Source organism: Schistocerca gregaria, chromosome 3, assembly GCF_023897955.1.
Source record: "Schistocerca gregaria isolate iqSchGreg1 chromosome 3, iqSchGreg1.2, whole genome shotgun sequence".
In the NCBI taxonomy this organism is placed as follows: Eukaryota; Metazoa; Arthropoda; class Insecta; order Orthoptera; family Acrididae; genus Schistocerca; species Schistocerca gregaria.
Window position 1 is genome coordinate 530,580,197 of NC_064922.1, and position 12,200 is coordinate 530,592,396.

General features: G+C 38.1%; 1 protein-coding gene across 2 annotated transcripts in view; it reads right to left on the reverse strand.

Moving 5' to 3' along the window:
- Positions 1 to 6,551: 6,551 nt before the first annotated feature.
- LOC126355937 (E3 ubiquitin-protein ligase MARCHF6) overlaps positions 6,552 to 12,200 on the reverse strand; it is a 42,337-nt gene continuing 36,688 nt past the window's right edge. For both annotated transcript variants that reach the window (XM_050006511.1, XM_050006512.1), the window contains exon 9: positions 6,552 to 7,722. In XM_050006511.1, the coding sequence (XP_049862468.1) occupies positions 7,609 to 7,722 (114 nt within the window). In that variant the 3' untranslated portion in view covers positions 6,552 to 7,608. The remainder of the gene's footprint in view (positions 7,723 to 12,200) is intronic.

Sequence of the window (12,200 nt, forward strand, 5' to 3'; positions counted from 1 at the left end):
TACTTAAAAGTTACAGATAATTAAAGTTAGCACAATCGTTCACTACATGCATAAAACCAATGAGCTAATCAGCATAATTCCATACAGTGACCCAGACCATTTGGAAGTTAAGTTTCAACTTTCCTATTTTCATAACCAAAAATGATCTATGTTCCACAATAACTAAATTTGAAGTCCTCAACCAGTACAAAGTTACATCACAGATTTCGTCAACACCACTGTTAGGTTCTGGACTATGATTACTTACTTTTGTTACCTTAATTTTTATGTACCATATTACAGCATTAATTACCTCTCACCGATTAATAATTTCATGTAATGTACCATTATATGCAACACGGCACCTACTCAGGTAAACAAGGAAATCCACATTGTGAAAGAAAAATACTGTCCACGTATTTTTCTAAACTAACAGGTAATTTTTTTTGTAGCCCAAAATTCTGTTTATCTTGTAGTTCATCAGAAACAGTAAATCCCACCCTACCCACTTTTTATAGTATTATGTAGAGTTCAAAATAAGTTTGTTCCTACACCATTCTTTATAAGGTCATCTGAAAACGAAATAGTCCACAGTTTGATGGCTAACTAGTAATACCATACACGCTGTCATGTTTCCATTATATATTTTCTGCATGCAACAATATGTACTATGTCACTGTTAAACTCCTGATCTTTAATTACTTTTTGAGTGACTAGTATGTAAAAAAATGAGTATTCTGCCATAACTGTGATGCAATCAACAACTACTGTGAACTATTTTTGTCACTGGATTGAGCTATTGTTAGACTGAGTGATTCATATGATGCATTGACTTAAAAGAACCACTGGAGTGTAATTGTCTTGATCAGGTTCAAATGGCTCTGAGCACTATGCAACTTAACTTCTGAGGTCATCAGTTGCCTAGAACTTAGAACTAATTAAACCTAACTAACCTAAGGACATCACACACATCCATGCCCGAGGCAGGATTCGTAGCTGCGACCGTAGCGGTCGCTCGGTTCGACACTGTAGCGCCTAGAACCGCACGGACACTCCGGCCAGCTTCTTGATCAGGAACTGTGCTAACTTTGAACAGGGTAATTTCTAAATACACTGACAGAAAAAAATTGCAACATCAAGGAGGAGTTGTGTGACATAAACGAAAGTTGCTAGGCATGTTTCCACATCTGAAAGATGATTGTCTATTCAAACTTCACCTCAGTTGCATGAGACTGGCATTAATAGCACCAGTATGAGGAGGCAAATCAAGTTTGCATTAAATACCCCATGTGAAGGTTGTGAGCATTAGTTAAGTTTGAGAGTGGATGTGGTGAGTTGATGTTAGTCAAGAATGCCTTTCAGGCGACAAAGACTCCATTGTCAGCACCTCACGAAGTTTAAATGAGGTCATGTAATAGGACTGCAAGGTGCTGGAAGTTCCTTCTGTGATACTGAAGAGAGAACTGACAACAATGTAGTCACTGTACATGACTGTTGGCAGCAGTGGTTACAAGAATGTATTGTCACAAGAAGCCTGGGCTTCAGGTGGCCACGTGGTACTACTGAGAGGGAAAACTTTGTGTTCAGCGTATGGCTCAGGTGCATCATACTGCATCTGCAGCAGCAGTTTGAGGAGCAGCTGGCAGTACAGTGACACAACCAACTGTTACAAAGTTACTTCAAGGACAGCTCCCAGCCAGGTACCCTGTACCGTGCATTCCACTGACCACTACCCACTGCCATTTGCAACTTCAGTGATGTCAAGTGAGAGCTCAATGGAAGGCAGGGTCGAGATCTGTTTTTTTATGATGGAACAGGGTGTCTACGCGGACAAGGAAAAAAAAAATTCCCAGGTTTTCCGGTTAAAAATACACTCTCGCAGATGAAAACACACTTTTTCCTTGCTATTAAGTGACAGTATATTTTCCCTTGGAACTGTAAAACTTATCAATCCTTTGAATGGTTATGTTTTTATACACGGGCGTAGAATTTCCTGGGACTTTAGAAAATAAAACTCAGGGAAGAAAACTCCTTTTGGATAGATTTTTGATGTGCAGAAACATGTACGCTGCATATTTTCATATTACGAAAGGGTAAATTCGAATACCACCAAACACCGCATGTTACTTTCCGACGCATTGTAGTCGAGATTGCGATGCACTTTTGTAAGCCAGTCATAGCTCGTGTCACGTGATCCTGCCAGCTGATGACAGTGGGTATTCAGACCACAAGACACGCGATATAGTCAGCTAATAGCAACATCACTAAGTAGCGTGGATACACAAACAGGAAAAGTTAATGTTTTAAATTAATATTCATTGTGATGCTACAAGAAAAGCAGAGCTTTCACATATAATATTGGTCTCTAAGGTTAATAAGCTGCAAGAGAAGCTAAGCTTTCACATATAATTTTGATGTATTTTGCGTGCGTTAGACTTTATGATGTATCACGTAAATGTGCCAGTAAAATTTTTAGCTGAGTCCAGTGACTTGTATTCAAAGTTTTCCACAGATAAATTAGCTGCCGCAGAGGAGAGAGAGCTTCCCATAGCACTACATCAATTTGCTCATAATAACGACATGAATGTCTGATCTTCTGGGCATGAAATACTTCTAAATGGCTCTTCATCAAACGCTCTGTGATTTACGAAATTCGTCATACATTCTTGCACATAGTTCAACTTGTGTGAAAGGAAATTTACTTTGAAAGTAGCACTTTTCAAACCACCATTTGCCATATTTTCCTGTGACCTGTTAGACATAGGTTCGTTTCAGTCATTGTCAGAGTGCCAGGTAACAGGCGCCACCGCACTTTGGCAGCTGCTATTCTGCAGGAAGCCCGTATGTTCGTACGTGTAAAACATTAAAAGACCTCGACCTGATATTAAGCTTTTCAGTGTGGGTTTCGGGATGTAAATTTTCTTCGAGTACCGGTACAATATTAACTCATTTTTTATTCTTTATTATGGCATAATGCCATATGTGCTAGAGGATGAAAATGTGCACTTGAAATGCAGTGAGCTGTTGAAATTACCCAATAGTGTGGAACTAAACACTTTGTTTCAAACACATTGACTGCTTCAGCATAAAAGATTAATAAAAAGCCAAATTTCTCTAGCAAACCGACAAAAATAACTTCATTGTTCTGTTGTCAGAAAAGTGGAAATAAAATAAAATCTGAAACTAATAATGTATATTAGTCTTCCGTAATTACGTGAATGTATTTTAATTCACTTGATAGCTCCCAGCCACAGAAATCCATTTTGTTTTCATTTCATGCAAGAGCAGTAAACAAAGAGGAAATATCAAAATCACTAAATGTAAACACGGGTCACGTGGAGACTACACAATTCCCCACTATAACTCAGACTGCTCTGCGCATCAGCCTCGCATCTATGATATTTATGAACTGGGGCAATACTAAGATAGTGGCGCTCCCCCCCCCCCCCCCCCCCCCCCCCCCACACACGTTTAAGAGAGAGCATAAAAAATTTTAAAAGCTCAAATTTTCAAAAATATGTTCATTTTGTTGCGTGAACTGTGACAGGTCTCCTCAGACCGCACGGCTACCCCATGCAGCTTATGAGTCATTCAGGAATCAATTTACAGAGTGTGTTCAAAAACCAACAGGGATGCACATCAAAATCATACGAGTAATCGATAGACCAACGTGCGCTGGATGCTAGGTGCTTTGTGAAACAAGGTTTTTCTTCTCAAGAATAAGAATTTGCCACCCCCCTCCTCCCTCATAGATCCAGACCCATTGCGCATGCATGAATCTGGTAGCTTGGGCATGGCAGTAAAATTTTTCCTGGTTGCTTACACAGCCAACAGCCACATTTCTGTAGCCAGAAACGGGAGAGGGTACTACTCACACGCCACTCAACAGTGCATGCGCATGAGCATGAGCCCACTCTTAACTGCTAAATCGAATCTAATGTAAACAATTGTGACGTCACACTCATCGGAGGCCATTTGTTGTTATGAAGCATTGCATAGTCTTCCTACAGTCTTTGACACACTTTTGCTCTTGGCAAACATTTGTATGAGTACTGTGTTTAGTTGTTGTATATGGCACATTTCCGTTGCAATTTATGTTTTCTTTTCTTTTCTTTTTTTTTTTTCCTTTCCTCATTGACATTTTATTGTTGCAGTATTATTCTGCAGTAGTGTTATATAGTAATATCCTTTGTTAAAGTATCGATTCTTACCAGTCAAAATAACAAAAATTAAACTGAAAACTAGAACAACGAAAAATTCCCGGAATTCTAAAAAATTCCCGAGTTTTTTCCAGGATCTCCCAGGTCATATACATCCTGTGGAAGCTGGTCCTGCCTTGGTGCCAGTGATGTGTGTTGCTTAGGAGAAGACCAGTTGAGAGCCCGCAACCAATTTGTACTAGACACACTGGACCTATGGTCTGGGTTGCAATTCCGTATTACAACAGGAGCATTCTCCTGGTTATTCCACATAGTCTGACTGCAAACCTGTACATCAATCTGATGATTTGAACTGCTGTGCTGCCATTCATAAACTGCATTCCGTGGGGTGTTTTCCAACGGATAAAACTTGCCCACTTACTGCTGTTGTAACCTGACATGCTCTACATATTGTCGAGATGTTGCTTTGGCAGGCTCGATAAGCCAAGTCTGTAGTTACCCATCGAGCACATGTGGGACATCATCGGAAAACAACTCCAGACACCACTAACTGTCTGTGTATTGACGGACCAAGTGTAACAGGCATAGAACTCCACTCCACAAACCGGCATCCAGCACCTGTACAGCACAATGTATACACTTTTGCAGGCAGCATTTTGGTGGTTACACTAGTTATCAATGGACCAGTATTTCACATTTGCAATAGATTATATCACACTTACCTATCTTGCAATGTTAATCACTTAAATATGTTAAAAACAAAGATTCCAAGACCCACCAAGCGGGAAAGCGCCGGCAGACAGGCACAATGAACAACACACACACACAGAATTACCAGCTCTCGCAACCGACGGTCGCTTCTTCAGGAAGGAGAGGGAAAGATGAAAGGATGTGGGTTTTAAGGGAGAGGGTAAGGAGTCATTCCAATCCCGGGAGCGGAAAGACTTCCCTTAGGGGGAAAAAAGGACAGGTGTACACACCACACACACACACACACACACACACACACACACACACACACACACATATCCATCCTCACATACACAGACACAAGCAGAGCTGGTAATTCTGTGTGTGTGTTTGTGTGTTTTGTTCATTGTGCCTGTCTGCCGGCGCTTTCCCGCTTGGTGGGTCTTGGAATCTTTGTTTTTGATATATTTTTCCCATGTGGAAGTTTCTTTCTATTTTATTTACTTAAATATGTTAGCTGGACAAATCATTACTCTACATTAATTATATTTGGTGTTGTGATTCTTTTTCCTATGAGTGTAAATGTGAACTGTTAATCTTGTGCCACAATAGAACAACTTACTTCCTGTCACGATTATGTGCACTGGCCTGAAAACTTGTGTTAATTATTATTGTTTGTAGCATGAAAATTAATCACCATAATTAATAATGGAACTTTGCATGTGTATTAGTCAACCAACATGTTGGTGTCGTGTACATCAATGAACAAACACCATCCCTCATGCAATTATATTTTCAGCTTTGCGGTGATTGAGACTGGTGTTATTGAGGTGAGACTGTGAAATTCAAGTCAGAAGAAATTGCAGGGAAGAAGATGAGTACTTGGGTGCTGTCTGCAAAAATATTGGAAGGTGTTATGTCACCTGAGCAGACACTGGAGAATTTTATGACTCAGAAATAGGCTGAGAAAACAGAAAACATCAGATTGCATGGAGGACCATTAACAGACTGACGGCTGAAGTGGACAGATCTAATGAGAATTTAATGCATTGCTAGCAAAAGAATAATGCAGCAACATTACCAAAATACTGTCCTGGAGGGAAAAAAAGTTAAAATTGTCTTAATATTTGCCACGTGAAGAAGTTGATAAATTAACAACTGACTAAATAAAATGAATGCCAGTTACCACAAGGAAATCGAAGACAATTCGTTTTTTAGTTTGACATACAAAAATGGAAGTGAACAACAATCTTTATTGTGAAATGAACAATATAAATCTTATTTGTCTTCAGAAATGTATTGAAATGACTTGTTACACACTATTCCTATAAAAAAAAATCTCATTTTTACCACATTCCTAAGCCTCCTTCAACTTACAACATCCCCAGGTACACTCCACTTGCTTTTCTAGTCTTACATTCTTTAAGCACTGTAAACGCCCTCGCCGGATTTGGCTATTTTTGTGTGTGTGTGTGTGTGTGTGTGTGTGTGTGTGTGTGTGTGTGTGTGTGTGTGTGTGTGTGTCATAGTTTCTCACAATCCATTTTTTCCTTCATTGTTTATATTCTTTAAGCACTATAACACATGATCAATACACTTAGTAATTATCTGTACTGTTTGTGTTATTGTTCCCAAACACAGGAAAAATGCTCCACTACCAACTGCACTTAATAAAAATTTGTGAAACAACAATAGTACTCCAGTGGCATCAAAAATTTCAAATAATAATTAAAATTATGTTTATTTGAAGAATGAAGACTGGATACACAAAGTGACAATATTTTTGTGTGCACAGTCAAGTACTCTGTTTTTTTGCAGTGGTAATTGAAATCAGTCCTTTAGCATATTAGGAATGAGTTTCTACAAAATGGTCTTCAAAAAATTAAATTCTGAAGCCCAATAGTCAACACTTCAATGATTCATACATCAAGTGTCCACAACCTCAACACAATATTGTAATAAATACCTAGTGCTATTTACAATGGAAAGATAAGATACACCAGATCTGTAACAGTCTTTATATTAACTGGGAAATTTTAGTTATTAACAATAATATACAAGCATCTTCAACCAGATACACAAGTATGGCAAAGTACAATTATGAGCAAGCGAAGAAATTTCATTTCACATTTTAAATTAAGAACAAATAACTTAAAAACTGTCTTCAACCATTTACATCAGATAGCATCTGATACTAGATTATCTGATATCTGCCTCAGTATTTAAAAAATTAATAGTAAAAATAATAGGTACTTTATTCCCAGGCAATAGTCTTATAGTCAAAAAGCCTAGCCTTGAAGCAGGAGAGTTCTTAATAAATAATATTTGAGATGACAACTATCTGTTGTGGTTGCTTTTGAGAGAGACTACAATTTTTTTCACATAACTAGAAATTAATTATTTCTATAATTTATAATTTTTTAACAAAGATAAAAGTGACAGAAAAAATACAACTGTTTCTGCAAGAAGTATGAAATCTATTTCAAGAAGAAAATTCTCAAATGAGGGAACACAATACTAAAGTAGTTGGTGTTATTGCTGATGTGCACATTGTATTTGTGAGAAAAAGTTGTTTAAACTGTCGTCAGTAATTTCAATACTAAACTGGACAAGTTCATGAAAACACACTATACACGTAAGCATTTATTCAAAACATGTACACTCAATATATTAATTCTACAATCATTAAGAAAATTTCTTCAGGTTTCAGTTATCTCCATGCAGATGACGGAGGAAGCTATCAAATTTAAGGCAATAGTATTATCAACAGCTATAGCTTCTAATGCCGAATGGAGGGTGATTTGTGACGACGATGATCATAGTTCACTAACCTTCGTCCAACAAGGTATTTATCATTCTTAATATGTTCATATAGTTTCCGAAACTGTCGAATCTGAAACAAATTTATACATAATGCACTATATTTGAATGTCTCTAAAGTGAAGTCACGAAATGCTTTGAATAAAGACAAAATCAAACAATGGAAAATCCAGGATGGAATGTAACAATATTATGAGAAGGAAAGTTGCCACTCACCATGTAGCATCTCTGCTATATGGTGAGTAGCAACTTTCCTTCTCACAATATTGTTTGAATGAACACAAAAATATGTCAGCAAGTGGTCAATAAAAATGCACAATTCTTTCCAAAACTGAACAGTCTAATTTGCAACTGTGCAGCACAAACTGTAAAATATGGAAATAGCTGACAAAAATTGAATTTCAGCTACATTATTCTCAAATAAATTTATTCTAAAGAAAAAGTATACCTGATGACAGAGCATCTGATTCACTACACTTGAGTTTGTCTTTGGTGAGAAGTTTCATGCACAATATTACTCTATACTACTCATATGAACTCTATGCAAGTCCCAGTGATTTTCAATATGATAAACTGTCTTATGTCAGACAAGTCACAATGGATCAATGCTTGCTCCCAGCTTTGTTTACCTACATGACTGGGTGCAGTGTTTGGTAGCTGCCTCACCGAACACATACCCTGAAGATCCCAGCCTGGCAACCTATGAAACCAACATTTACCCAAGTGTATTCTTTCGATCTGCAATGTAGGTACCACTGGAATGCTTCCAATGGAACTGCACCTCTAGGCCACATGTAAACTAAATTTTCCTTTGGAAAAACGACAATGCACATATCCCGATATGTCACACCTTCCTTTACGTTGGCTATTGGTTCTGTTACGTACATACATATATACATAATAATAATAATAATAATAATAATAATATTTGAATGTGAATTACCAACTCTTGAAACAATATCAAGAGTTCTTCTTGGGGCAAATAACTGTGTTTCAAAAGATACTTATCAAAGCTGTATAATACTATGTAATGATAATTTATAAATCTAACAGCATGTCAATCAGGCTGCATGGGGAAATCATTCATTGGAAGATTACTTGGGAAGTATCTTACAATAGGTAAAAATCATTTAATTCCAAAATAAAGTGTACCTTACTAGACTTCCTAATGTGCACCGAAAACCCAGCACTCACTTGTCAATATATTTCATGTGTTCATAGTGCATCACACAGATATCAAGTTTTCTATGACAATGGAAACTCACAAACATATCACATATTCTTGAAGACCCTTGTTTTGTTTCCAGTTATGTGGAATCATCAGCATTTACTTAAATTTAAATATTTAGTAAAATATGTAACATTGCTTAAACATTTTTTTCCACATAAACAAGTCTTTCTGTGTTTTCTGACCATCATTTGTGCAAACAACAATAGCATTATCAGTCTGATAACTGCTAAAGCTTTCTGACCATCATTTGTGCAAACAACAATAGCATTATCAGTCTGATAACTGCTAAAGCCTGTGTGTGTGTGTGTGTGTGTGTGTGTGTGTGTGTGTGTGTGTGTGTGTGTGTCAGTCTTTTTGCTGTGCCTATCTGCGACTCAGTATCTCCGCTATATGGTGAGCAGCAATTTTCCTTTTCATAATATTGTTATTTTCACACATAAAGTTAGTCACCAAAAATATTTTGCTGGACTACAGAGTATACAGGAAGAACTCTAAGCACATCAGATGAAATGTTTGGATCACATTACAAAAATAGCTGATAATAAAAGATATCCAACAATAATAAACCATAGGAAAATTTAGTAAAAGAGTTCCCGAGAATAGAGGGAAAGAATAATTTTGAGATCCTTTATGGTGGAAGTTCTAACAAGACAAACTCATGATGTTGATATTGTTGATGAAATCATGAGACGACACCTATGACATGATAAAAATGACTGCCACACCTATGTGTATATTGATGAAACCTCAAAGAACAAATTAACTTAGGCCTTTTTATCTGTAACTGCTTCCCAGTATCACCTTTAGAGTACTCTGTTATAATGAACAGTTCAAGTTACATAAATAAGCAATCATTCCACGAGTCATATCTATTGAGAAGTGCTAGTATAAAAAAATATCGACCGCACTATCATCAGCGTTGTTTGAAACCTTTGTTTCTCCATTTTAGTAAATACGCTGCTGGCCACTGAAATTGCAAAATCATGAAGATGGCATGCAAGAAACGTCACACTGGCATTAATTGTACAACATGCTACTTTATGCAAATTATTGGCAGTTCACCACAATCACACAAAGCAGGTAGGAGTAACATTATCTCCAATCTTTATTTTGGAAAAAATTATGAATTGAGTCTCTCATTCAGAAATTGCACTTGACTGTTAGTCATTTATGAGGATATCATGTATCTCTCATGTAAGAAGGAGAAACACCTTTAAGCATGTATCAAACAATGGAAATTCCAGGATAGAATGTAACAATACCAGAGAAGGAAAGTTGCTACTCACCATATAGCGGAGATGCTGAGTCACAATAGGCACAACAAAAAGATTCACACAATTATAGCTTTCAGCCATTAAGGCTTTTGTCAGCAGTAGACACATGCACACACTAAATCAAATGCAACTTGCACACACGGCTGCAGTCTCTGAGACTGCAGACATGTGTGTGTGTGTGTGTGTGTGTGTGTGTGTGTGTGTGTGTGTGTGTGTACTGCTGACAAAGGCCTTAATGGCTGAAAGCTATAATTGTGCGATTCTTTTTGTTGTGCCTATTGCAACTCAGCATCTCCGCTATATGGTGAGTAGCAACTTTCCTTCTCTGGTATTGTTTAAGCATGTATCGTAATTTGGCAGCAGTGGAATTGCTCCCTATCCACATTGCAGATTATGATTCCATGAGATTGCTGCTAGTTTTTGTTCCACATGACCACACATAATGCTACAGAAAATCTAAACAGCTCCATGTGTCCAGTGCCTGAGAGGGCAGACACAGTTCACTGGGCCTTGCAGGATCGCACAGCTATGTCATGAGCCTTTTGACAAGATATAGGCTTGTTTGGAGCAAGACACCACACCACCTGGAAAGACATGGTGCCACTCTGTGTCTCGCGTTCTTGCTGGGCGCACCACTGTCAAAGCCTCTCTCTGCCACAACAATGGTCACCTTGCTGCCAGTCAATCGTGCTCCAGAAACTGACATATTTGCAGAAATCCTGCATGGTGCCAAGAATGGCTCTCCTAAATCCATCGGTGCCATACTCATGTACCAATAATGTGATCCAACCAAGACAACTAGCACTACCAAGGAATTATAAAACACAGTCTCGAGAGCCTAAAGTACTAATACTGTAAAGTCTAACAAATGCTGGTAGACATTTGTTGTTCTTACATGAGGCATAACAAGATCTTCTCAGAAACAAACATTCAAACATTATTTCAGAAGGAGAAATCCACTGCATAATCTTTCATTATATGGAGAATTTAGATGGTGTCACTCCTACCTATATTGTGCAGTTGAAATGGAATGCTCTCCATTTGCATTTAGAAGCATGTAATACACTTCACAACAATTTGTTGTTTGCTGCCTACCATCTTCAAGGTGCTGCAATGTTCGTGGTCTAAGCTGTATCATAAAGACAGATACTGCTAATGCTGAAACTTTCTGGCAGATTACAACTGTGCGTCAAACCGAGACAAGCTTGGGACCTTCGCCGGGCAAGTACTCTACCGACTGAGCTACCCATCAAGACTCGTGACCTGTCCTCACAGCTTCACTTCCATCAGTAACTTGCCTCCTACCTTCCAAGCCTTGCAAGTTTCACCTGAGAACTTTGTTAGGAAATGAGGTACTGGCGAAAGTGAACCTGTGAGGAAAAGTCGTGAGTCATGCATGGGTAGCTCAGTCAGTCAAGCGCTTTACCATGAAAGGCAAGGATCCCGAGTTCGAGGCTTGGTCCCGCACACAGTTTTAGTCTGCCAGGAAGTTTCATATCGGCACACACTCCACTGCAGAGCGAGCATTTCAGATTGCTAATGTTCATTTTAAATAATAATGATGAAGATGATAATAACAACATATGTACAGTTCCAAATACAGAGATAAAAACAAACAAACAATAGGCCTTGCTGAGCTGATTTAAATGTGAAACTGCTATCCAAGTCTTTATAGCCTCTGATGGAGCCTGCAAGATTGGCACAGAAATATGCTTTTGACTGCAGCAAAAATACTAGCCGTGAAAGTCTGCATTGTATGATCATACAGATGTTCAGTTTGGAAAAGTACAATGGGTAATCAACATTTTAATTATCACATTGAGAAGCTGAAGTGCCAACCATGAAACCTAGTGGTTATGTTAGTTCTCTTTTACATATTCAGTGTGACTCATTTTCCCTCAAATAACAGATGGAGACCTTGGTTGTAGAAGTGTATTTTGGGTGTTCAGGAAAATTTCCACTTGGAAAGCACCTTCTTGTCACTCTGAGAATGCCCGCCACACAATAGTTTCTTCAACTGAGAAAAGAAGTCACTGAATGCCATAT